Source organism: Jaculus jaculus, chromosome 13 (genome assembly GCF_020740685.1).
Source record: "Jaculus jaculus isolate mJacJac1 chromosome 13, mJacJac1.mat.Y.cur, whole genome shotgun sequence".
Lineage (NCBI taxonomy): Eukaryota > Metazoa > Chordata > Mammalia > Rodentia > Dipodidae > Jaculus > Jaculus jaculus.
The window spans coordinates 44163147-44189599 of NC_059114.1; the positions used below are offsets into that span (position 1 = coordinate 44163147).

The 26453-nt window shown below is 44.2% G+C and overlaps 1 protein-coding gene across 17 annotated transcripts in view; it reads right to left on the reverse strand.

Moving 5' to 3' along the window:
- LOC101593421 (protocadherin gamma-C5) overlaps nt 1-26453 on the reverse strand; it is a 233811-nt gene that overhangs the window by 95138 nt on the left and 112220 nt on the right. Inside the window, exons 1-2 of one of the 17 annotated variants that reach the window (XM_045132579.1) lie at nt 23242-25782; nt 13374-13451 (exon numbers count right to left, since the gene is read on the reverse strand). The exons of 13 other annotated variants lie outside the window; for them this stretch is intronic. In XM_045132579.1, coding sequence (XP_044988514.1) covers nt 13374-13451; nt 23242-25584 — 2421 coding nt within the window. In that variant the 5' untranslated portion in view covers nt 25585-25782. Of the gene's footprint in view, nt 1-13373; nt 16069-17863; nt 20519-23157; nt 25783-26453 lie in introns of those variants that run through there. 3 more of the 17 variants (XM_045132571.1, XM_045132569.1, XM_045132576.1) reach the window with 3 other exon arrangements.

Below are 26453 nucleotides of genomic sequence, written 5' to 3' on the forward strand. Positions count from 1 at the left end.
CTGACCTGGAATTCACCATGTCATCTCAGGGTACCCTCCAATTCATGACAATCCTACCTCTGCCTCCCAAGTGCTGGGATTAAAGGTCAGTCTCCTAGCATAGGTTGGTCTGGAATTCACTATGTAACCCAGGCTGGCCTCAAACTTGTGATGATCCCCCTGTCTCAACCTCCTGAGTGCTATAATTAAAGGCATGTGCCACCATATCTGATGAAAAATAAAACCCATTTAACATGTGGTAAAGGAGAGATGGCTCAGCAGTTGAAGGTTCTGGCTTCCAAAACCTGCCAGATGGGCTCAATTCTCCAGCACCCATGTAAAGCCAAACACAAAGTGCTAAGTGGCTGGAGTTCATTTGCAGTGGCAAGAGACCCTGGTGCCTCTCCCCACCATGCATACACACACAAAGATGAAAATAAATAGATGAAAATTCAAAAATCAAATATGGTAAATAGAAAGGAAGACCCAACAGGTGTTAAATGTTCCCTGTTTCTAGAAATATTCATTATCTCTACCGATACACTGCTACAACAAGGTATTTGTTTTTTTTGGTGGAGGGGAGAGGGAGGTTCGAGGTAGGGTTTCACTCTAGCCTAGGCTGACCTGAAGTTCACTATGGAGCCTCAGAATGGCCTCAAACTTACGATGATCTTTCTACCACTGCCTCCCACATGCTGAAATTAAAGGCGTGTACTACTATGCCCAGCTAGAACAAAGTATTACACAAGCTAAATTCAGTTCATGCAGGTGATACATATTTGTGGAGATGCTTGAATTTTTTTGGTTGCCAGTTTTATTTTTTATTTATTTTTTTCTTATTTAAAAGTTTAATCATCTTTCTGTGAGGAATTCTTTCTGTGAGTGACCTGGCAGAACCCCCCCCATTTGCCAGTTAACCACATAACATATTATATTTCCTCTTTGCAGCTTTGTTGGGTAATTCCTTTCTTGGTCAGATTCCTTTCAACATCACTGGGAGGTAAGCCTGAATCATTACTTCAGAATTGGTCCCAGCGCAGATTTCTGAATGAGCAAATCTCAGATAGTGGATGAGAAGTTTTAGGGGTTTTTTTAGTTTTTTTTTTTTTTAAATTTTATTAGCATTTTCCATGATTATAAAAAATATCCCATGATAATTCCCTCCCCCCCCAACACTTTCCCCTTTGAAATTCCATTCTCCATCATATTACCTCCCCATCACAATCATTGTACTTACCTATATACAATATCAACCTATTAAGTACCCTCCTCCCTTCCTTTCTCTTCCCTTTATGTCTCCTTTTTAACTTACTGGCCTCTGCTACTAAGTATTTTCATTCTCACGCAGAAGAGAAGTTTTAGTTTTAATCTTTGTGTGTTGGGTGGAGGACGAGGAAGTTAAACCTCTGGCTTTAGAGGCAAATGCAGTTTTTCTGTCTGTACTTAGGACAATGAGACTTAGCGACAGAACGAGGGAACTCCCTTGTGGAAGACACACAGAGTTCTAATGAAAAGTGAGACTTGGCATGTGCGAAGTACTGAGAATTATCCTGAAAATCTGTTTTCAGAGAAAATGGCCCTCCAGCCAGCTGCTCTCACCATACAGGTGGTCTCCCAGACAGCCTTTGCTCTGAACAATTGAACAAGTGGAGGAATCTGGCTCTTCCATTAGTGAGAAAGCAGTTTTGGGGGGGGAAATGCAAACTGGATTAAGGCTGGATTTTCTAAAACAGAGAGTAGGATCAGAGACCTGGAGATTGGCATTTGGTTTTCAGGTACACAATGCCCTGTTAGTGATTGGTCGGACGCTCAGCGGTAGCATGGAAAGGAGAGCTGGTTGACGCTGCGTCCATGCTGGAGGACCTGACATCATGCCATGGGGACTTGGTGTGGGGGTGGGGGAGAATCAAGGGACAAGGAACAAGGTGGCTCTAAGCAAAACTGTAAAGAAGGAAAAATCCATTTCCTGATATACCCCACAGTACCCCAATGCAGGTTGCCAGTTTTAAAATGGATATAAAATGCAGGTTTAATGGCAAATTATCTGGATTCCATTTACAGACTATGGTGGTTAATCTTTGGTTGTCAACTTGACACTTTTATGCATCTCCTTGCTAATATTCTTTTTGTTTTGGTTTATTTCATTTTGGAGGCAGGGTCTCAGCTCTAGCCCAGGCTAATCTGGGATTCACTCTGTAGTCCCAGGCTAGGCTCAAACTCTTGGCAATCCTCCTACTTCTGCCTCCCAAGTGCTGGAATTAACGGCATGAGCCATCAAGCCCAATGTTAACCTTGCTAATATTCTTTTTCTCTTAACTTAAAAGTAATTCTTCTTTCACACTTTTGAGTTTGCATATTATGCATTTTACCTAGTTTTGTTCTCCAAAGGAAACTATTTTCCTTTTCTCACCATATTTTAGATTACAAGTTTCCAATTTAATAAAATGCTAACATAATGAGGAACTTTGCAAATGTTATTCTGCAATTTTGTAAAGTGCTAAATCAGTGAAATGCTCTGTTAATATCAGGATCCATTTGAACAGTCACCTGATTACAAGGAATACTCTTTAGCCAGCATTATGTGCTACCTCAAATTCACTTAAGCACTTGAATTGGCCTAATTTTCCAAGCCTCAAATAGATAATAGGGAGAGAAACTCTTTGTACCATACAGATGATGGAATGGAAGTGGGAAAGTGAACAAAAAAGCAGTCCATCTTTGTAGTGGTGTGATAAACTACTTTGAAAAGCAGGGGTCTGTATGAAAAGGAGCTTGGAAGACCTTTCGTGGAAAAATATTTGCCAAAGTTTAGGCCTAGAAACTTCCATGCAGCTTAATTTCAGATTTATTGAAATGGTTGGCTAACTTTGTCATCCAAAATGCTTTTTGTTTTATTTTCTAAGGTAGGGTCTCACTTTAGCCCAAGCTAACCTGGATCTATGTAGTCTCAGACTGGCCTTGGACTCATGGTAACCCTCTTCCTTCTGCCTCCCAAGTGCTTGGACTAAAGGCATGCACCACCACACCTGGTTCAAAATGTCTTTTGCAGTAAGAAAATGGAAAATAAAAAGCATGTGTTGAATGAGTAATATGCATGTTTTATGGTTCAACAATCAGATTTACCTCCACTATTATATGAACATAACTTAAGGGTAATGTTATAAGATATAAAAAATTATAAATATATAATCAAAATATGTTTCCTACCTTCAAGACTTTAAATGCTACAGACCATCTGATTCTCATATCATGCTTGACCATGGTCCATCAAGCTCACCAAGCCAAATATTTCTCATTTGGGGCCTTTAGTCTTGATGCTAGAAATATTCTTCTTTGAGATCCCTGAAAAGATTTCTTGTTGGAGGAAAACATGCTTTTAACTGAACTTAGTTTCACCAAGCACCTCTCATCCTGGAGGTGGATTGTGGCCCACTCAGCCATCCCCTTTCTCCCTAAGCATTTCCTGCCATGAGGCTGTGATAGTCTTGAGTTGGGCTTCCAAGAAGGAAATCCATGCATGCTTGAGTTCCTAGGAGCAGTACACACCTGGTAGAATTATGGTACTTTAAAGCTATAGACACCCTGAAACCTGGAGCATGGGGGAGCTGGGTGGAAAGAATCCAAGTTTTAGGGTTCTTGACACATCAAAAATAGCACACACTGTGCAGTCAGGAAGAATAAAGAATAAACTAAGGTGAGGTGATTAACAGATAGAAAATAAGTTGTTGCTGTGATATGACAATGTCCCCAAAGGCTGCTAGCAAAGACCAGGTACAGCATGGAGGTGGCTAAGAGGGTCAGCTGTCTTTCATCATGCATAGTAACTCACAGGGGCCTTGTGGGTCAAGGTACTTGCCATGCATACCCTACTGGTGTGCAAAGCCACAGGATTATGTCCTGAATCCACAGAGGTGCCACAGTTTTAGCACCCACACTATGTAATGTCAGTGAGGTCAACCATCAGTAGGCACAGGCTCCATTGGCTCTGACTACTGGGGGAATCTAAGCCTGCAGTATCAGTTGGAAGGATCTCAAGTGCTTGTGGATAGTTGGAGGCTGCTGTAGGGACACCACTTAATAGCACTCTCTATGCTCTCATGGACACACAGGATGACAGCACCAGGGTCTCCAGGTGGCTGGTTAGGCTAGAGTATGAGACACTGCTTCCTATATAAGCTTGTAGTAATTACTGGAGAGAGATGAGATTGTAAGGAAGATGCATTTTCTTGAATCAGACACATGCCTCCCCCTCTTTTCCCTGAATCTGATTTTTTTTTTTGTTTTGTTTTGTACAGAGTTTGCTATCTAAGGTGCAGAATCTTACAGAATTGCATAAACAGAAGTAAAAATGACTTCTGGAACATTGTCATTATAATCTAGAATTTCAGTCTCAATGGTACATTGATTCATCAGCCCTCTCTCTCTCTTGCTTACCAAACTATTAAATATTTTTAAGTTTTTTGAAGTCCACTGTACTTTGTTCTCACTTTGTCCAGTCTTGTTATCAAGGCAAAAATGAACATGGGTATTCTGGGCTAAAGAGACATATGGGGCCTCTTCGTTGGTGCCCTAATCCTCAGCATAGAGGTGCCCATGGTGGCATGTCTTCCTGAACACTGATCCTGTTCCAGCTGAACAACAAGGGTTGTCACTGGCATCAACTACTAGGATCTGAGTAGCACCACTTTGGGGTGGGTTCCTAACATCTAAGGCTGGTAGCAATAAGGGACAGGAGCAATGCCCTTTCTGGCCTAGTATCATCTTTCAGATATTTCTCTTGCGTTGGTCTCTTTTACTTTGTAAGGCAATTACAGAGTTGCTGCTAAGGTGATATTTTGGTAAGAAATTGCTCCTGAATTAGGGTCTTCTGCAGGTTCTACTGCAAATCTCACTTCTGGCAGGGTCAGTTCAGAGGTGTTTAACTTTATAACACCTGTGCTAAATGAGTGTGATCATTCACATCTTGAATCTATAATGTTGTGAAAGACACTTAAAGATCTCTGACTTGAGTTTCTAAACATTGGATTCTTGGGACTTATCTTCTCCCAACATACTTATCAGTGACAGTAATTCTCCATTCACTCAGAGTGAATTTTTTTTTTTTGTTTGTTTTTTTTCAGGGTTAAACCACAGCTTCTGAGCATGCATATCTTACACAGAGACTCAGCTCTCTTGCTTGGTTTACCACCACTGAACCCATGGCCAGCTCCACAGCGACTGAGAGCAGATGTGCTGGGAGAACGACTGATGGCAGAAACCAGCGGGGAGGAAAATAACACTTGCTTTAGTTCCATCTGGCTCAACAGTCCAATACTGCTCCTCATCTCTTCCACAGCTTGGGGTCACTGCTGCTCCAGCTCAAATAAGGCCCTTTCAGACTATCTTTGAATCAGTCTCCAGTAGAAAAGAAATGGCACTCACTGCCAGTGAAGCCAAGTGCTCCTGATTGAAGTTTGTTTGCAGAATGACCAAGTCCACAAGAGGAACATTTCCAGTGTGCTTTTGGATCTTCCTATCTTCTGATTAGAAAAGCCACCAAGCAGAAAGGTTGGGTAACAGCTCAAATTTCCTGTTTCTCACTGACCAACAGTGGGACTATGTGTCCCTACTCTATAATTACAGCCTGAAGAAAACTAACTGTAAGATTCTTGAGAGTTGAGAGTAAAGAGAAAGATGTTTGTTGCTAAGTTTGCAAGCTAAAAGGTGGTAGAACACTCTTGCTAGTCCAAGTAAATATTTTTGGTAATTTATAATGTTGGCGACCTTAGCAAATGGTGGCCTCCTTTCTTCTTGACCTTAGTTATATTTATCTTGTACTAGAATTGAATTTAAAGTCTCACACATACTATGGAAGTACTCTACCACTGAACTACATCTCCGCCCTGAAATTGGGTATTTTTAAGGTAAGAATCTTATTTCTACTCATTTTTTTCCATTTCTAACCCCATCCAAGACTATTCTTTTTATATAACATGGTCTCAAGACATATTCAGCTGAAAATATGAAGAAAGATTCTAAGAGATTTTACAATATAGAAATTCTATGCTTTGAGGCATTTACTTTGAAAATTTGACAATTATCTAGTCCATTGGTTTTTGTGCACCAGAACGAAGGTTGGCTTCTATTAAGAGTTTTACATTATGATCATTCTTTCAAGATAACACCTTCTGACCATATAACAAAGTCATTTTATTGAGTAATTAAGTGTGCACACCATTGTGTGAAATGATTCAGAGACTTCATGAAAAACAAAGACATTACTCCTGTCCTCAACAGCACTACACATTCTAGGAGATCTTTCTATGACCTCTCAAAAAGAAATTATTGTGGTACCAACTTCTTTTCATGTAAATAATTTTTGAGACAGGATCTCACTATGTGGCCCTAGCTGGTCTGAACTTGATAATATGTAGACCAGGTTAACTTCAAACTTACAGTGATCCTCCTGTCTCTGTCTCCCAAATGTCATGATTACATGTGTGTGCCACTATATCTGGCTTTATGTAAATAATTTTTTTAACTCAGTAATCTGTCCAATGATCATTTCTTAATATATTTTTTGAGGTAGGGTCTCACTGTAACCCAGGTTGATCTGGAATTCACTATGAAGTCTCAGGGTGGCCTCAAACTCATGGAGATCCACCTACCTCTGTCTTCCAGGTGCTGGGATTAAAGGCATGTACCACTATTCCTGGCTCATTTCTTAATTTTTTTTTGAAGCAGAGTTCTTCATATATGGTATCTGGATATAGTTTCTATAAAGTATGATGGTGCATGCCTTTAAACCTGGCAGTTGGGAGGCTTAGGTAGGAGGATCACTGGGGCTACAGAGTGAGTTCTGGGTCAGCCTGGGCTAGACTAAGGCCCCTACCTTGGGAAAAATAAACAAAAGAAAAAATATTTTCTAATTAACTTTTGTCATAGATTACAACTTGCTATTATTATTTTAAGAATATTCCAGTACTCACTATTATTAGTAACTTCCCACCAGGTATGGTTCCCAAAAGCAAACTCAAAGTGTACATTAGGAAGTAAATCTGTCTCTTTTATGAATACAGAATCATTACTTTGATCAAATTTCTTTTTATAACATTGTGTTTGATTTGCTGAACTTGCTACCTTGTATGAGTAAAAAGTATATTTTTCCACCAAAATTACCCAATTTATATCAGAGCTATGTTGTTACATATCACTGAGAAAGTTGTGCTACAGTATCTTCATCCATTGATCATTAGCCTCAAATTTGAACGAAAAATGATCTAGAAGTTATATAGTCTTAGCAAGGTTCATGGGCTATTGCTGCTTCAATACCTCTTCTGAAAATAAAACTGATGGGAGAGAGAGAGAGAAAGAGGGAGGGCTGGAGAGATGGCTTAGCAGTTAAGCGCTTGCCTGTGAAGCCTAAGGACCCTGGTTCGAGGCTCGATTCCCCAGGACCCATGTTAGCCAGATGCACAAGGGGGCGCATGTGTCTGGAGTTCGTTTGCAGTGGCTGGAAGCCCTGGCGCGCCCATTCTCTCTCTATCTGGCTCTCTCTCCCTCTCTCTGTCACTCTCAAATAAATAAATAAAGTGAACAAAAAATATTTAAAAAAAAGAAAGAGGGAGAAAGAGAGAGAATGGGAATGCCAGTACCTTCAGCCTTCTATGAATGAACTCCTGATACATACACCCCCTCATGAGCTGTGACCTTGCATGCTTGTGTGACTGTGCATCTGGAGATTTGAGCATGAGTTCTCAGGCTTTGTAGGTAAATGCCTTAACCACTAAGCCATCTCTCCAGCCTGAACTACAACTTATTTATTTATTTGAGGGGGGAGAGAGAGAGACAGAGAGAGCACACCAGGGCCTCTAGCCACTGCAAACAAACTCCAGATTTAGATTCAGTTAGAGCTGAACCTTTTTTGTTGTTGTTGTTTGTTTGTTTTTTTGAGGTAGGGGCTCACTCTAGGCAAGGTTGACCTGGTATTCACTATGCAGTCTTAGGGTGGCCTCAAACTCTCCGTGATCCTCCTACCTCTGCCTCCTGAGTGCTGGGATTAAAGGCGTACACCACCATGCCCAGCAAGCTGAAATTTTTGATTCATTTAGTAGATGAAATGAATGTGCACCCATCTGCCACGACACAGGTAGACAAGCAAACTCCTTGGCTTACATTCATTACTAAACCAGAGAAATTTAAACACCCAAATTCACTGCCCAGTTACCATCAGGAAACACTCAACAAATATCTTAGTTATCAACAAACACCCTAAATATTCCAAAGGTATAATGGGTATTTTGTACATATGGCCAAAATAAAATAACTCCAACCTTAAAGTTTCACTGTTCATTTTCCAGTTAAATTGCCCAAGATTCCAGTGGTGTAAGCTGCTCTCTTAAAATACCCAGTGTAAATGACCCTTGTTTTGCTTATACTATTCAGACAGAAAAAAACTTACAGACACAAAATTGTTTCATACTCAACAATCTTTTCCCCATCAGTTATTGCCTGAAACCTGAAACCATAGCTTCTCAATCAAGAATGTGCCTAGACACATAATTTTATTTTTGAAGTAAATTCTCACATAAATCAAGCTGCTCTTGAATTCAGTATGTAGCTGAGGATGACCCTGAACTCCTGATGGTTCAACCTCCCAGCTACAGTTATTATACAGGTTGGCCACCACACCTGGCTAAGATATTTAAATTAGTTTTAAATTCTTTTCAGAAAAGTTTTGTTTCCACCCACAGATGATTCCATTGTACTATCTGGAAAAGCACACAAGTCATTATTTTTTCCCAATAGAATTCTATGTTGTTACCACTGATTTTTGAGATACAGTCTATGAGTCATTATTATTCATGCTCTAGCTCCCAATGATTTGCCCTTAAGTTAAGTTAGTAAACAGAGAGCAGCATGATTAGATCATGTTAGTTTGCTTTCTCAAATAATTTCTGTTTTCCAATCACATCTTAAAGTTTGAGTTGCTCACCATATAAGAATGGACCATGTGGTAAACTTTTTGTTTTGTTTTTGTTGTTTGGCTCCCTGTTGGGGAATTGAACCCTGGTCTCCTATGTGACAGGTGGGGATATTCACCACTATACAGATGAGGAGTGGTAAACATTTTGATAGTCTCTACAACAAAGGGTGCACTACCCTATATTTCTGCTAATATTCATTATAGAATATTGTACTTAGTAAATTCTACTTGGAACTTAGTATAAATACAAATTATGTATACACACATATATATATACATATATACATATATATATATATATACTTTTATTTACTTATTATGTATTTGAGAAAGAGAAGAGGAAGGGAGGGAGAGGGAGAGAGAGAGAGAGAGAGAGAGAGAGAGAGAGAGAGAGAGAGAGAGAGAGAGAGAGAGAGAGGGAGGGAGAGAATGAGTGCACCAGGGCCTCCAGCCACTCCAAACAAACTCCAGACGCATGTGCCACCTTGTGCATCTGGCTTTACATGGGTCCTAAGGAATGGAACCTGGGTCATTTGACTTTGCAGGCAAGTTAAGCCATTTCTTCAGCCCTACAAATTATATTTATTCATACAGGCACACATTCATGCAATACTGGGAACTGAACCTTGGGCCCTGTACATACTAGGTAAGTGCTTTACCAGTGAGCTATATCTCCAGCTCTTTTATGTGTATATGTGTGTGTGTATGATGTACATAAATATATATATATACATATATATGTATATATATAATGTATAATTTGAATTTATCACTTGTATTATTTTTATTTCATTTATTTATTTGCAAAGATACATACATAGAGAGAAGAGAACCAGACAGGTCTCTAGCCACTGCAAATGAAATCCAGACACATGTGTCACTTTGTGCATCTGGCTTTATGTAGGTCCTGGAGAATCAAACCTGGGTTCTATGGCTTTGCAGACAATGCCTTAACCACTAAGCAATCTCTCCAGACCTATTTTTATATGTTTATTATTTATTTGCAAACAGAGAGAGAATGGGCAAGGCAGGGCCTTGCCACTATAAACCAACACCAGATGCTTGTGCCACTTTGTGCATTTGCCTTTACGTGAGTGCTAGGGAACTGAACCCAGGCCATCAAGTTTTGCAAGCATGTACCTTTAACTGCTGAACCATCTCTCTAGTCTCTCAGCTCTCTTTTCTTTTCTTTTCTTTTTTTTTTTTTTTTGGAGTTTGCTTTTATTTTATTTATTTATTTGAGAGCATCAGACAGAAAAAGAGGCAGAGAGAGAGAGAGAGAGAGGAGAGAATGGGTGCACCAGGGCTTCCAGCCACTGCAAATGAACTCCAGATGCACGCGCCACCTTGTGTATCTGTCTTACGTGGGTCCTGGGGAATTGTCAGCTCTCTTTTCTTTTGAAAAAAAAATTTTTAAATTTATTTATGAGAGAGCGAGAGACATGGGTACACCAGGGCCTCCAGCCAGTGTACATATGGCCCCTTGTACATTTGGCTTTATGTGGTACTAGAGAATTGAACCTGGGTCCTTTTGCTTTGTAGACAAGTACCTCAACTGCTAAGCTAACTCTCTAGCCCCCCTTCCTCCCCCACACTCTCTTTTTTACTTTGAGACAGAATATCTACAAGTTAACCAGACTTGCCTTGAGCTCTTTGTAGCCCAAGATGGCCTTGAACTTGCTGTCTTCCTGCTTTAGCCTCTGGAGTATTTGGGATTACAGCCCTATACCACCTGGCCTGGACAAATTTAATGTCTTTATGTGGGGTCAAATACTTCCTTTGAAAAAAAAATCACAACAGCTGGGCTTGTGGTGCTTGTATTTAACCCAAGAACTTGGGAGGCAAAGGTAGGAGGATCAATGTGAGTTCAAGGTCATCCTGGGACTACAGAGTGAGTTCCAGGTCAGCCTGGGCTAAACAAACAAAAATGGCACAAGGAGACTGGGAAGATGACTTCGTGGATAAAGGCACTTGGCTTGCAAAGCCTGTGGGCCTGGATTTAATTCCTGAGCCACTCACAAACTGGATGCAAAAAAAAAAAAAAATGACACAAGCATCTGGTATTGTATGCTCATACACATATAAATAAATCATGTTTTTCAAATCACACAAGTAGAACCATCTAATCTATGTTTCTTTCTTTCTTTTTTTTTTGGTATTGGTTGTCAAGAAGTATAAGGTGACACAGGAATCTGGAGTAGTAGCAACTGTTTCATTTTAGAGCCATGACCTTCCCTTCTATAAGTGATCTCTAACCTTTTTGCATGTTTAGGCTCTAATTATTATATTTTTAAAAATATTTTTATTTTAATTGATTTATTAGAGAAAGTGGTAGAGAGAGAGAGAGAGGAGAATGGGCAGGCCAGGGCCTCTAGCCACTGCAAACGAACTCCAGATGCATGCACTACCTTGTGCATCTGGTTTATGTGGGTCCTGGGGAATCAAACCTGGGTCCTTTGGCTTTGCAGGCAAGCACCTTAATCACTAAGCCATCTCTCCAGCCTTATTTTTATTTTTTAACACTTTATTTATTTGCAAAGAGGGACAGAGGGAAGGAGGGAGGAAGAGAGGGAGAGAGAAAGAGACAGACAGAGAATATGATGAATTGGATGTGCCAGGTCCTCTTGCAACTGCAAACAAACTCCAGATGCAAACACCACTTTGTGCATCTGACTTTACATGGGTAGTGGGGAACTGAACTCAGGCCAGCAGACTTGCAAGCTGAGCTATCTCCCCAGCCCCATAATTTTGTATTTTTAATAGATAGGCAACATCTAAAAAAATTAATAATTTGTTTGTTATAGTATGCAGAAAGTTTCACATAGAATTCAACAGAAGTTAAGCAATGCTTTCTGAAAAAGAATATATTTTATCAAATTTCTGCTATTCTACAGTAAGTGTTCTGAGGGGAACTCTTAGAATCTACAATTTTCAATGTTTCTATGTTTGTAGAATTGAAAAGTTAATGAAGAAAACTCTGGGGGCTGGAGAGATGGCTTAGCGGTTAAGCGCTTGCCTGTGAAGCCTAAGGACCCCGGTTCGAGGCTCGGTTCCCCAGGTCCCACGTTAGCCAGATGCACAAGGGGGCGCACGCGTCTGGAGTTCGTTTGCAGAGGCTGGAAGCCCTGGCGCGCCCATTCTCTCTCTCTCTCCCTCTATCTAGCTTTCTCTCTGTCTCTGTCGCTCTCAAATAAATAAATAATAAAATATTTAAAAAAAAAAAGAAAACTCTGCAGTTTCCTATGTACACAAAAATATGCTGAAAACACATTAAAGTTTTTTTTTTTTTTTTTTAGTTTTTGAGGTAGGGTCTCACTCTAGCCCAGACTGACCTGGAATTCACTACGGAGTCTCAGGGTGGCCTTGAACTCATGGCGATCCTCCTACCTCTGCCTCCGAGTGCTGGGATTAAAGGTGTGCGCCACCACGCCCGGCTTATCATTTGCTTTTTTTGAGGTACAGTCTCACTCTAGCCCAGGCTGACCTGGTATTCTGGCTTTGAACTCACAGTGAACCTCCTATCTTCGCCTCCAAGTGCACCACCATACCCAACTGCACATTTAAAATTTTAAGTTATTTCTTCAAAGAAATTCTCAGCTGTATAAGTGGTAAAATAATAAGTCACGACTATGCCACACTTATGAATTATGTGCATTTCTCAAAAATATCATTTATATCATCAGTGCAAGTAAAATGATAAGATATTTAGCTTCATTATTTTATTTATGATTATGTAAGATATATATTATATGACTGACGTGTGTAATAGAGATAAATCTCTAATGACTAGAAAAGAAATTAAATGTATTTTATGAATTTGTTAGCAACTTCACATGTAGCCACTCTGTTGGGGCTGAAGGTGTAGTACTTAGCATGCACAGGTCTTGGTAACCCCAACACCAAAGGAAAAATAAAGTCACTCTATTAAAGTTTATTCAAACTTTATTTATATTTTCCATTGAATTGTATTTCTTTACTCTGGAGGAATCTGTGTTCCCTCTACTTTTGTTGGGTACCGAGCCCCCCACCATGGTCTCCTCTTACAAATGCCAAGCTAGTGCGCTAGCGAGCCACATCCCAAGCTCTATACCGTGTTCTAAACACCTAAACTGGCATCAGATACTGGACACGAAACTGTTTCATGGCCAATAGGGAAAAAATTCAAAGCAGAAAGAGCATTATAGTAGATAAATTAAACTAGAAAATTATACAGTAATATAAACTATACATTGTTTATGTACTATGTAATGTCAAGGGAAATATTATATGTTTCTACGTAGTTCATGCAACAAATGTGACTAGGTTGTTGGTAGTGCCTGGCATATACACATAAATTGCATCTGTTTTATCAATTCAAAATATACATGAATCATTTTGGGGATTTTTTTTTTGTTCCAAGCGCAGAAAAGAATATTTTCTATAAACTCACCTGAATTAATGTATGATTGTCTTTAGGAAATGCCGGATCGCCAGATAGCAAAAGTGGCTCGCTTTTCTCGCAGCTCTCCTGGCTGAGGAGCGTGTCGGCGTAGTTGGGCTGCGGGAAGATGAGCTGACTCGTGCGCGAGTCGGCGGTGAGCGAGACCTGGTGAGAGTAGGTCTGCAGGAAGGCGCGCGCCCCGTCCACGCCCACGAGCTGAGGGACGGGCACGCCAGCCAATCCGTCGCCCGCCGCTCGGAGCAGGCGCGAGGAGTGCCAGCGCCGCAGCCGGAGCGCCAGCAGCACGATGACAAAGGCCAGGAAGACGCAGGAGACCGCGGCCACCGCTGTCACCAGGTACAGCGTGAGACCTGAGGTTTCGGAGTTGGTGGGAGACTCTAGACTGCTCAGGTCTGCCAAGACGTCGGGGATGCTGTCGGCGATCGCCACAGTGAGCGTGACGGTGGCGGAGAGAGGGGGCTGGCCATGGTCCTGCACAGCCACCACCAGGCTCTGCTTGAGGGCATCTCGGTCCAGCAGGGCCCGCGCCGTGCGCACCTCGCCTGTGTGCAGCCCCACGGAGAAGAGCCCTGGCTCGCTGGCCTTGAGCAGGCGGTAGGACAGCCAGGCGTTCTGTCCGGAGTCCTTGTCCACCGCCACCACCTTGGTCACCAGGTATCCGGGCTCTGCAGAGCGGGGTGCCAGCTCCACTCCGGTAGAACCGTCCGTGGGGAGGGCGGGGTACAAGATTTCGGGGGCGTTGTCGTTCTGATCCAGCACAAACAGGATCAACGACACATTGCTACTGAGCGGCGGGTCCCCGTTGTCACGCGCCGTCACTTGAAGGCGAAGGTCTCGGAACTGCTCGTAGTCGAAGGAATGCAGTGCGTACAGAACACCGGTGTCAGAGTTGATGGAGACGTAAGAGGACAGCGGCACACCCTGGTGGGAGTCTTCAGCCATGGAATACGTGACTTGGGCGTTCTTGTCACAGTCGGGGTCATGGGCAGACACGGAGGCGATGGAGGCACCTCTGGGGTTGTTCTCTGGGATATAGGCCCAGTAGGAGGCCCGAAGAAAGACAGGCGGGTTATCATTTGCGTCGGCTATGTTCAGCGAGATGTGCGTTTCCGTCGTCAGGGGAGGGCTACCCCTGTCGGTGGCCGCCACCGTGATGTTGTAGCTAGGAACCTCCTCCCGGTCTAAGACTGTGTCTGTGACCAAACTGTAGTAATTTCCGTAAGACTTTTCCAATTTAAAGGGCAGATTCTCTTGGATGGTACAGAATACCTGTCCATTTTCCCCAGAATCTTGGTCATTTATATTTAAAAGGGCAATTAACGTCCCTCTGGGAGAGTTTTCCGGAATGGAGCTGGTGAGAGAGGTGATGACTACCTCGGGGGCATTGTCGTTCACATCCAGGACTGTGATCAGGACTTTGGCGCGTGCAGAATACCCCGCGTTATCGGTCGCTTGCACTTCCATCTCGTAAAAGCCCGCTTCCTCGTGGTTCAGCTCCCCTATGGTCGATATCGTTCCGAGGTTGCCGTCTAGCTGGAAGAGTTGTTTCGCCTTGTCGTCCACGTACCGGAAGGAATACATCACTTCCGCGTTGGCCCCTTCGTCCGGGTCGGTGGCGTTTACCAGAAGCAGCTGTGTGCCCACGGCCACGTTCTCCGGAACGTTCACGCGGTACTCGGACCGAGCGAAGGCTGGCGCGTTGTCGTTGGCGTCCAGGACGGTCACGCGGACGCGCGCGGTGCCGCTGCGCGCCGGGTCGCCCCCGTCGCACGCGGTGAGGACCAGTTGGTGCGCCGCCTTTTCCTCGCGGTCCAGCGCGCGCTCCAGCACCAGTTCCGGGTACTTGTTACCATCCGCTCCGTTTTGCACCGCCAGGGAGAAGTGAGTGTTCCTGCTGAGCTCGTAGCTCTGGAGAGAGTTCTTCCCGATGTCTGGGTCCCAAGCGTGGGGAAGAGGAAACCGCATCCCAGTGGCTGCGTGTTCGCTCATTTTTATTTCTAATTCACTTTCACGGAAGGAGGGAGCGTTGTCGTTAATATCTCTCACTTCTACTTCCACGCCGTATATTTTCGCTTTGTCCTCCATCAGAATCTCGAGATTTAACTGACATTTGACCGCCCCCGTACAGAGCTCCTCCCGGTCTATCCTGCCCGCCGTGACCAAGGTGCCGCTTCGAGTATTGAGAGCGAAAAGCTGAGCCCTACCTCTGGAGACGATGCGGAGCCCTCGCTTCGCCAGCTCCTGGGGCTCCATCCCCAGGTCCTTGGAGATGTTGCCCACCCTAGAGCCTTTCTCCAGCTCCTCCGGAACTGAATAGCGTATCTGGGTGGATCCAGCTCCCCACAGAATCCCGAGAACTCCCAGCAAGACAAGCCCGTTGCAGTACAGATGCAGATGCGCGGGGATCATTGTCGCTTTCTTCGAAGGTTATTTCCAAATCTGCCTTTGACCACTTAAGTCAGAATCAGCTCTTCATCCCCTGGAATAGGAAAGTTAGGGGTAGGACGAGCTCCTCTGTTCAGTTTCCTCAGAAAGAAGGTTGGTTTCCATCCATCTGTGTGTTCGTTTTGGCGCTTGCAAGGCAAGCAGGATCGCTCTGCCTTTCTCTGATTGGTGAACAGCGGCGCTCAGAGTCCTAACCAATTACTGCACAATCTTGAACCTCAAATAGCTCCACCTACCGTTCTTCAAATAGAGATGGAATCCCAGTCCACTAAGCCAACAATAGTATTCCTTTTAGTAAAACTTCAGTTAGCTTTTTAAAAATTCCCTAAAATTTTCCATACAGACTTATTTTATTGTGATTGTTTTATTCTGTAGCTCTGTGTTTTCCAATGATTTTTAAGCAGTAATATTAACTTTGCAATTTTAGTTCACCAACTTTGAAGTCACTTCCCCACCAACAAACTTATGTGATAAATCCCAACGAATTTCCAGTTTTGAGAAGCTATATAATAAGCACTCATATTCAGCTATAATCTACCACAATTTTTTCAAGAGAGTTCTTGAATTTTCCCAAATGGAAGAATTACATTAACAAGTTGACATTTAATGCTAAAAACCAAGTTTTCATAATATGGATACCAAAAAAGAGAAACAATATTGTATAAATTATCAGAATCGCATCGAGAAAGAAGCAAAGAAGATGTATTAACAGGATAAATGGAAGCACTGCAACTTCCACTAACTGGGAAAAACTGTGATACTCTATGATTCTACTAATATAATTCTAAAGGAGATTGAGTGTTGAGGAAGATTTAGTAAAGAAAATCAGTAATCCAAAGAATATTTTAAATTTACCTTTTTCTGGGTAACTGACCAAATTCTAATTACTGAGAATGGTTGGTGCTACATAAAGAAGTACATCAAAACATAGGAAAAACTCTTAAGAGATAGTTGGACATATATTTTTATATGTATAGTAACCATATTCTGAGAAGACTTCTTGGTGCAGTTACTGGGGACTCAACCTTGGCCTAAGAACAAACTAATTGAGCTATATTCCAGTCCCTGGTAGCCATAACATAAAATTGAGAGGAATTATATAGGTAGCTGTGAAGAAAGAATATACATAGAACTGTTCTGAGCCAGGTGTGGTGGCGCATGCCTTTAATTCTAGCATTTGGGAGGCAGAGTTAGGAGGATCACCATGAGTTTGAGGCCACCCTGAGACTATATAGTGAGCTCCAGGTTAGCGTGGGCTAAAGTAAAATCCTACCTCGAAAAACCAAAAAACAAAACAAAACAAAACAAAACAAAAAAATCCCTGTCTTGAAAGTCAAAGAATTCATAATATATGTGAGCATTATTACTAAATTATCACCATGCACCATTTATAAAGCCTTTTCTTATTAATTCCCCCTCAATTTAAAGAAAAAGTCTAAAATGCTGAAAATATTGATCTGCAAGAGACACCCACAAAAGAAAATATAGGTTGGTTAAAATATTTAGCCAGGCTGGGAATGGTACTGTGCATCTTTAGTCCCAGCATGTAGGAGGCAGACGTAGGAGGATTGCTGTGAGTTTGAGAACAGCCTGAGACTACATAGTGAATTCTAGGTCAGCCTGGACTAGAGCAAGATGGTACCTCAAATGGCGGTAACATCATAATACTTTTCAAAGTAGTTTGCTTTGCTTTGTATTGGATGGAATGTCTCTAAAACTTAAATTTACGGGTCCACAAAGGGGAGGGGGAGTCAGAAGTAATGAGAATATGCAAAGTAGAAGCCATTGTAGATATAGTGTGCTTAAGATTTTTCTTTTCAAGTTATTCGTTTGAAGATTAAACAAAAGCCAGGCATGGTGGTGCATGCCTTTAATCCCAGCAGGAGGCAGAGGTAAGAGGATCACTGTAAGTTTGAGGCCACTTTCACACTGCATAGTAAATTTCAAGTCAGCCTGGGCTAGGGGAAGATCTACTTCAAAAAGCAAACTAAGGAAAATTAAACAAGGGGAAGGAAATGCTAATTTAAACTCACGTGGATAGAAGCAACAGATTCAGAAATTATCTTCTTGTTCTCCTCAGTGACACTTACTGCCACGGAAGCTTCCATAGAAAGATCTTGTGGCGGGGCCATTTCTGGTGTCAAGGTGAGAAAATTAAACTTTGAGTTGGAGGCCATGCACAGATTGTAGGAATAAGGCAGAGTGCCCTCACTGTAGTTGAGAGAAACCCCCGGTGGGGTCTTAGAACAGAGACCAGACTGCAAGCAGCCCCAGGCACCGGAAGTGGAGTGGCGCAGGCGCAGGGCAATGGCCAGAATCACAGCCAGGAGGAAGAGCACTGAGATCAAGGCCAAGGCCACCACTAGGTAGAACTGCAGCTCCTCCTGCGGGTCAGGGGACACAGGATGGTCACTGAGGTCGGGCAGTGCCTCCTGCAGGCTGTCGGCGAAGACGAGCAGCAGCGTGGCGGTGGCCGAGAGGGCCGGCTGTCCACCATCGCGCACCGCGACCAAGAGGCGCTGGCGGGCTGCGTCCTTGTCGCCCAAGGCGCGCGCTGTGCGGACCTCGCCCGTGCGCAGCCCCAGGCTGAAGAGCCCGGGGTCGCTGGCCTGCAGCACGTGGTAGGACAGCCAGGCGTTGTGTCCCGAGTCGGCGTCCACCGCCACCACCTTGGTGACCAGGTAGCCGGGCTCGGCGGCGCGCGGCACCGTGTCGAAGAGCGCGGAGCCGTCGGGCCCCAGCGCGGGGTACAGCACCCGCGGGGCGTTGTCGTTGCGGTCGCCCACCAGCACACGCAGGCTCACGTTGGCGCTGAGCGCGGGCGAGCCCTGGTCCCGCGCCCGCAGCGTCAGCTCGAAGGAGCGCAGCTGCTCGTGGTCGAAGGCGCGCTGCGCGAACACCGCCCCGCTGTCGGGGTTCACGGACACGTAGGACGACAGCATCCTGGGCTCCAGGTCGCTGCCTATGATGGAGTAGACCACCTGCCCGTTGGGTCCCAAGTCCGGGTCAGAGGCGCTCACTTGAGCGATGGAGGCTCCAGGCGGGTTGTTCTCAGGCACGTGCACCACGTAGGAGGCCTGATGGAAAACTGGAGCGTTGTCGTTGACGTCGCTGATGTGCAGGGTGATCCTTGTGCTGGAGGACAGGGGAGGCTTGCCTCTGTCCGTGGCGATGATGGTGACATTGTAGTCTGAAGTCTGTTCCCGGTCTAGCATCCCATCCGTTACAAGCTTGTAGTAATTATTGGCTGAAGATTCAATTCTAAAAGGAACTTTTTCTTTTATGAGGCATGTCACTCTCCCGTTTTCTTCGGAATCTCTATCGTGAGCTTTGAACAGAGCGATCACGGTCCCAGCATCTGTGTCCTCAGATATGGAACTGGACACCGAAGTAAAAACCACGTGTGGGGCGTTGTCGTTCTCATCTAGAATTTCTAGTATAACTTTACATTCAGTGGCCATGCCTCCACCGTCCTTGGCTTCTATGCTCATGGTATAACTCCTGCTTGTCTCGAAGTCAATAGGGTCTTTGGATTTAATTTCCCCACTCTGATGGTCTAGCATGAACTTATTTCTGATATCATCTCCTAGCGATTTGAAGGAGTAGGTGATCTCTGCATTGATACCCTCATCCTGGTCAGTGGCAGCCACCTTTAGCACAGAGGTGCCTGGTGGTGTGTTTTCTCTAAGGCTGACTTTGTACACATCCTGGCTGAACACTGGAGGGTTATCATTGGCGTCGGTGACCTCAATTTCAATCTGCACAGTGCCAGTTAGGACTGGATCTCCCCCGTCTACTGCTTCCAGAACCAGGAGATGGGACTTCTGTTTCTCCCTGTCTAGAGGCTTCTCCAACACTAGTTCTGGGGCACTCTTGCCCTCAGTCTTGTCCTTCACCATCAGAGAGAAATGCTCATTCGAGCTGAGGCGGTAACTCTGGAGAGAGTGCTGTCCTACATCTGCATCTACAGCAGGTTCCAGGCCAAACCTAGTGCCTGGGCTTGCAAATTCATTGATTTCCAAAACAATAGTATTTTGGGGAAAATGAGGTGGATTATCATTTATATCCTGTATCACCACACTGATGTGGAAAATGTTTAGAGGATTTTCTGCCACGATCTCTAAGGGGAGGACACACTGAGGGTTTTGGGGGCAGAGCGACTCTCGATCTATTCTGTCACTTACGACTATGTTCCCGTTCTCAGTGTTCACAGTAAAATACTGTTTCTCTGCACTGACTCTGAGCTTTCGGGTCAATAAATCCCGAACGTGCAGCCCCAGGTCCTTAGCGAGGTTCCCCAGCACAGAGCCTCTGGCCATTTCTTCTGGAACAGAATAACGGACCTGCTCCGAGAGCCCAGTGCGGAACAAAGGCAGCAGGAAGAGAAAGAGTACTTGCCGCCTCGGGGTCCGGCTCCTTTGCTTCTCTCCGGGTCCCATCCTCGCGGCGTTCTCCAGTGCAGTTTCCAATGTTAAGAGAAGATGCTTCACAAATTGCTTCAAAAAGTGTTTACTTCCACCACGGAGAAAACTCAGTGCTTCGAGTGTGACAGTATCCCATTCTCTAATCAGATTTGCCAAGCAGAAACCCCACATCCGACGCTCCTTTCCGTCTTCTGCGAGTGCAAATACTATCGCCAGAGTGGATCCTGGGATCCATCTCTTGCAGCGCATTAGTCAACAGCGGCGCCCAGAGTCTATTTCGAAAACTGCAGTCGGAAGGCTTCACAATTCGCAAATACAGCATCATTTGGTATGTAGTGACATATGTCGGGCTGATGTAGAAGAAACAACGCACTTTATAAGTTTTGGATGTCTGTTTTCGTGTTGTCAAATTCGGATCCTTAGAGATGGGATTTTATAGTAGATCCATTAACCAGTAATGAGAGATTAAAAGGTCTGTCTTTTTCTAATCAAGGGAAATGTATACATTCGAAGAACCAGTCAAAGTCTTCTCTCAAGAAAAGACCACGTGGAAAAGAGACCCAAGAGATATGGGGAAATTTGACAGCCATGAAATGACATCAAGTATTATCTCCAATCTGATGTGCAGATACTTTTTCTTCTCCTCTCATTAGTGTCAGCTGTTAAGGCATACTCAGAATAAAAATGGTCACTGCCATAAAATCAGCTTCGTTACTTGTGTGAGATTTATAAATGGATTATTAGGGTTCCTACATTTTCATCAATAAATATGTATAGCCCAGTAGGTTGCCATAAGAATTCAATGACATGAAGTGTAAGGCACTTTCATTTTATGCTTTTATTTGAATGAATTATGTTGTACACTAGCAGAAGTGCAAATCAAAATAACGCTTATGACCAATTTCAAAGGAAGCCTTTCCTTTTGTCCTTCAAGATCTTGGTTCCCAGTTTAGATAGTGCTTAAAAGTGTGGAAGACTCTCCAGTACCTAGTCAAGTCCCTCTTATCCTTTTCATGAATCGAATTCCAATTCAAGTGCAATGTCCTTTTTCCAAGTTTAGAACCCCAGAAACATAGATTATTCCCAGATGCTCAGAACACTCCAATATTTTTCTTGACTTCAAAACAAGGTTGGACATCTGTTAACAAGACTTTAGTTTGCTACAATTAGAATAACTTTGCCCAAGCACTAGGCATTCAACTTATAATCAATTATATTCAGGCCAACTCTTAAATGAGAAACATAAATTTGAAAGGGACTATTAATGTGCGAGTAATTTGAACAAATTTTTTAGAAGTGACATGAGAATACAGAGCTGAATTGGTTATGGAAGTGATTCCTCCTAAGATTTGCTTCAGGTAATATGCATGTCATGAGATAGCTACCAAGGCTTCAATAACTGTTTCCTGAATATAATAACTCAGTATATTTAGATGCCGTACAAATGAATTTATGAAGGAAACAAAGAAGGAATCTGTGACCACTAGTTGGTTGAAAATGAACAAAAAGGTGCCTAAAGGAGTATGCGCTCCTAGTCTCTTTTTCAGAGGAATCTCACCAGGGCCTTACACATGCTGATACATGCACGTCTTTCCACTGAGTTATATCCCAGCCCCTGAATTAGTCTCTTACAAAATCTAAATATCTACTCCCATCTATTATATTCACAAAGTATCCTGTAAGAAGAGATTGGAAAACCGTATCTTTAGCAGATTTGAAACTAACTTTTTGAAAAGCACTGGACCAAAATATTGTTTTCTGGCACATGCATGCACATGTGTGTGTGTGTCTATGTGAGTATGTGTCTATGTGAAGTTGGCTGCACACATGAAGGCCAAAAATTGACAAAGAGTATCTGTATCTATCATTCTCCACTTTATTTATTGAGACAGGACTCTTATTGAACCCAGAGGTGACTAATTCCACTTGTCTAGCTAGCCAAAAAGGGGTCCACTTGTCTCTGCCTCTCACGTGCTGAGATTACAAGGGCACACCATCATGCCTGGCATTTACAGAAGTTGTGGTGACTCAAATGCAAGTCCTCAAGCTTGTGTGGCAAATGCTTTACCAAGTGAGTCATCCCCCACCCCAACATAATTTTTGCTATAAAAGCATTCCAAAAGTCACAAAATGAACAGCATCTTAACAATTCCTTTACTTCTTCAGAACAAGCTAAAGACTTCATAGTAGACATGTGGAACGTAAGGAAAGCAGTGTTCTACATTTCCTCTCCAGAGAAAGATCTGTTAGTTAAAGCCTTGTTGATGTTTGTTTTGATAGGATGAAACAATGAGACACAGTTGAAATAGTCAATGTGATCAAAATATACTAGCAGCCATCAAAAAGCAAAATAGATCTGTTTTCATGCTCAGAATAAACTTCTTACATGTATAAGGAGGGGGGAGCCAGAAAATGGAGAGTATGATACTGAATGAACAGAGTTAAATTCGAACATTCCAACCAGTAGCAAATATTGGTAGATTCTAAGTAAAAACAAGTAAGGACATTGAAATTGAAACAAGTAAAAAGTGTTCGTTAACCATTAATTTTTGAATTAATCCGTTTGCATTGATAGCCAACGACAATGATGATAGGAAAAAATACTAAGTTCAACTTACTACAAAGCAAGCCAAGAAACTTGAACTGGACCTTTGAAATCAAAAGAAAGTATACTAGACCGAAAACAAACAAAAAAAACCCCGGACTTTCACAAAGCCCTTCTGAAAAAACAATGATGGTAATCTGATGAAAGTTATTTTGCAGTCACAAGGATTGCTCTAAATAAGATCGAACTGATTATTCCTCCTCGCCCAAATCTACTAGTCACACATAACCAGCTAAGCAATACGCTTAAGATTTGTGCCAAGACACCAACAACTGGGAGGCAGAGAAATAAATCTCACCTGAGCATTTGTCCCGTCACATTTGCCTAAAATGGCAGCTGACTCTTCAGCGACCAGGAGAGGCTCGCTTTTCCCACAGCTCTCCTGGCTGAGGAGCGTGTCGGCGTAGTTGGGCTGCGGGAAGATGAGCTGACTCGTGCGCGAGTCGGCGGTGAGCGAGACCTGGTGAGAGTAGGTCTGCAGGAAGGCGCGCGCCCGGTCCACGCCCACCAAGTGCGAAGCGGGCACTCCAGCCAATCCTCGGGCAGCCTGGAGCAGGCGCGAGGAGTGCCAGCGCCGCAGCCGGAGCGCCAGCAGCACCATGACAAAGGCCAGGAAGACGCAGGAGACCGCGGCGATGGCCACAACCAGGTAGAGCGTGAGACCTGACTCGTCGGGGCTGGCGGGAGTCTCCAGACTAACTAAGTCTGCTAGGACGTCTGGGATGCTGTCAGCTACCGCCACCGTGAGCGTGATGGTGGCCGAGAGGGGAGGCTGGCCGTGATCCTGGACAGTCACTAGGAGGCTCTGCTTGAGGGCATCTTTCTCCAGCATGGCCCGGGCAGTGCGCACCTCGCCTGTGTGCAGTCCCACCGAGAAGAGCCCTGGGTCGCTGGCCTTGAGCAGACGGTAGGACAGCCAGGCGTTCTGTCCGGAGTCTCTGTCCACCGCCACCACTTTGGTCACTAAATAACCGGGCTCTGCAGAGCGGGGTGCCAGCTCCACGCCAGTGGAGCCATCTGTAGGGAGGGCGGGGTACAGGATCTCAGGAGTGTTGTCGTTCTGGTCCAGCACGAACAGGGTAAGAGAAACATTGCTGCTGAGAGGAGGGTCCCCGTTGTCACGAGCGGTCACCCCCAGGTGCAGGATCTGGAATTGCTCATAGTCGAAGGGTTGCAGCGCATAGAGCACACCGGTGTCTGAGTTGATAGATACATAAGAGGACAGAGGCGCCCCCTGGATGGTGCCCTCTGTCAACAAGTAAGTGACCTGGGCATTCTCTTTGCTGTCCTGGTCACGGGCGGCAACTGCAAAGATGGAAGATCCTCGGGGGTTGTTTTCAGGAATGTAGGCAGAGTAAGAGGATTGTGTAAAAACCGGAGGGTTATCGTTGGCATCTGCCACTTCCAGCAGGAGGTGAGTGTCTGTAGACAAAGGCGGTCTTCCCTGATCTTTGGCTGTCAGTGTTATGTTGTAGCTCTCAACCTGCTCCCTGTCCAGCTCCCGGTTTGTTATCAACTTGTAGTAATTTCCATATGTCTTCTCTAGCTTGAAAGGAACATTGTTAGGAACGAAACAGGAGACCTCGCCATTTTCTCCGGAATCTTGATCTTGCACATTTAAAAGAGCAATTACTGTACCCGAGGGAGAATTTTCCAGCACCGAATTAGTAGAAGAGGTGATAGTTATCTCCGGAGCATTATCATTCACATCCACAACTGTAACCAACAACTGAGCAGTGCTCAAAAGACCTCCGCCGTCTTGGCCTTGAATTTCCATCTCGTAGAATTTATACTTTTCAAAATCCAGAGGTTGTCGTACTAGAATTTCCCCACTTTTAGAATTCAACTCAAATATTTCAGAAGCCTTGCTTTTCATTTTCCGAAACGAATACTTCACTTCCCCGTTGGTCCCCTCATCTGGGTCTGTTGCATTGACCACGAGCACTTGAGTTCCAGAGTTGAGGTTTTCAGGGACACTCACTCTATACACAGACTGTGTAAACTTTGGGATATGGTCATTTACATCAAGAACCACCACGCGGATGGGAACAGTGCCCTTGTGGATGGGAACTCCTCCATCCAAGGCTGTGAGGAGGAGGAGGTGAGCTGCCTCTTTCTCTCGGTCCAGGCCTCCCTCCAGCACTAGCTCGGGATTCTTGTCCCCATCAGTTCCGCTTCTCACTTGCAAGGAAAAGTAACTACTAGGGCTGAGCTGATAGCTTTGGAGGGAATTCACACCCACATCTGGATCCCTGGCGCTAGGAAGAGGAAATCGCGAACCGGGAGTTGCATGCTCGCTCACTTTTATCTCTACTTGCTCTTCCTGGAAGCTGGGGGCGTTATCATTAATATCTGTTATTTCTACCTCCACTCCGTAAATCTTCAAGGTGTCCTCCACGAGAATCTCCAGGTTTAGGAAGCAGGAGGACACGGTCTCGCAGAGCTCCTCGCGGTCGATCCTGCCCGCGGTCACCAGGCTGCCGCCTCGCGCGTTCAGAGAGAAAAGCCGCGTCCTTCCCCGGGAGACGATGCGGACTCCGCGCTCCGCCAGCTCGCGGGGCTCCAGCCCCAGGTCCTTGGAGATGTTCCCCACGAAGAAACCTTTGTCTGTCTCCTCTGGCAGGGAGTATCGGATCTGCCCGCTCCCAAATGTGCGCAGCGTCCCCAGGAACATGCACAGCAGGACCTGCCCGCTGCGGGCCCGGCGCGGCGGCCGATTCGCCATGGCACCGTGGGAGACGATATTCCCTGCGGTCTTGCGTCGGCTTCTTTTCTGGATCCGCTTTTGTGTCTACGAGGTTCCAGGCTGTCCGCCTCCCGCAATACTTTAGAAAGCGACGGAAAGTGGTTTTGTTTCCAGTGTCAGGATGTGTGTTTCCATCTTGGTCGGCTTTGTGTGGTAGAGGTTCGCGAGAAGGACTCAATAGCTCGCAGCCTCCCATTCCCTGGTTGGTGAACAGCGGCGCCTAGAGCCCAATCTTATTATTGCAAACACTAAGAAAAAAAGGATGCTCTGGCTCCAGAATTGTAACACTCACCTTTTGGCGGATCGTATGTATTTGTAAAACCGAAAATAGCAAATAATAGTTATGTAACATGAAGTTAAATATTTACCAAGAACACATATGGAAGGAGTAATTATTAAAAGGGCTTGCTTAATTAAATAATGTTTCAAATGACTACCGGAAATGAAAGCGCAAAGACTAGTTTTGATTCCAACTGATTGTACGGACTGAAGACATCCTGATATTTGTGGATGTGTAAACAGCATGATTTAGACAAAATTGTCAGGTAAGATGCATGACTATAATTTGCACGATTTTTAAAGGAATAAAATAATAAAGATGATATACTTCTTAAAGTCTGAATAGCAATAGGGTTGTCACCTAAAACACCATAATAAAAATAGAACTGAAAAAACAGAATTGGGGATTGGAGAGATGGCTCAGCGGCTAAAGGCTCTTGCTTCAAAGCCTGACTGCCCCATTCAATTCCCCAGTACCTACTTAAAGCCAGATGCACGAAGTGGCGCATGTGTCTGGAGTTCCTTTGTAGTGGCTGGAGGTCCTGAGGCACCCATCCTCATTGTCTGCC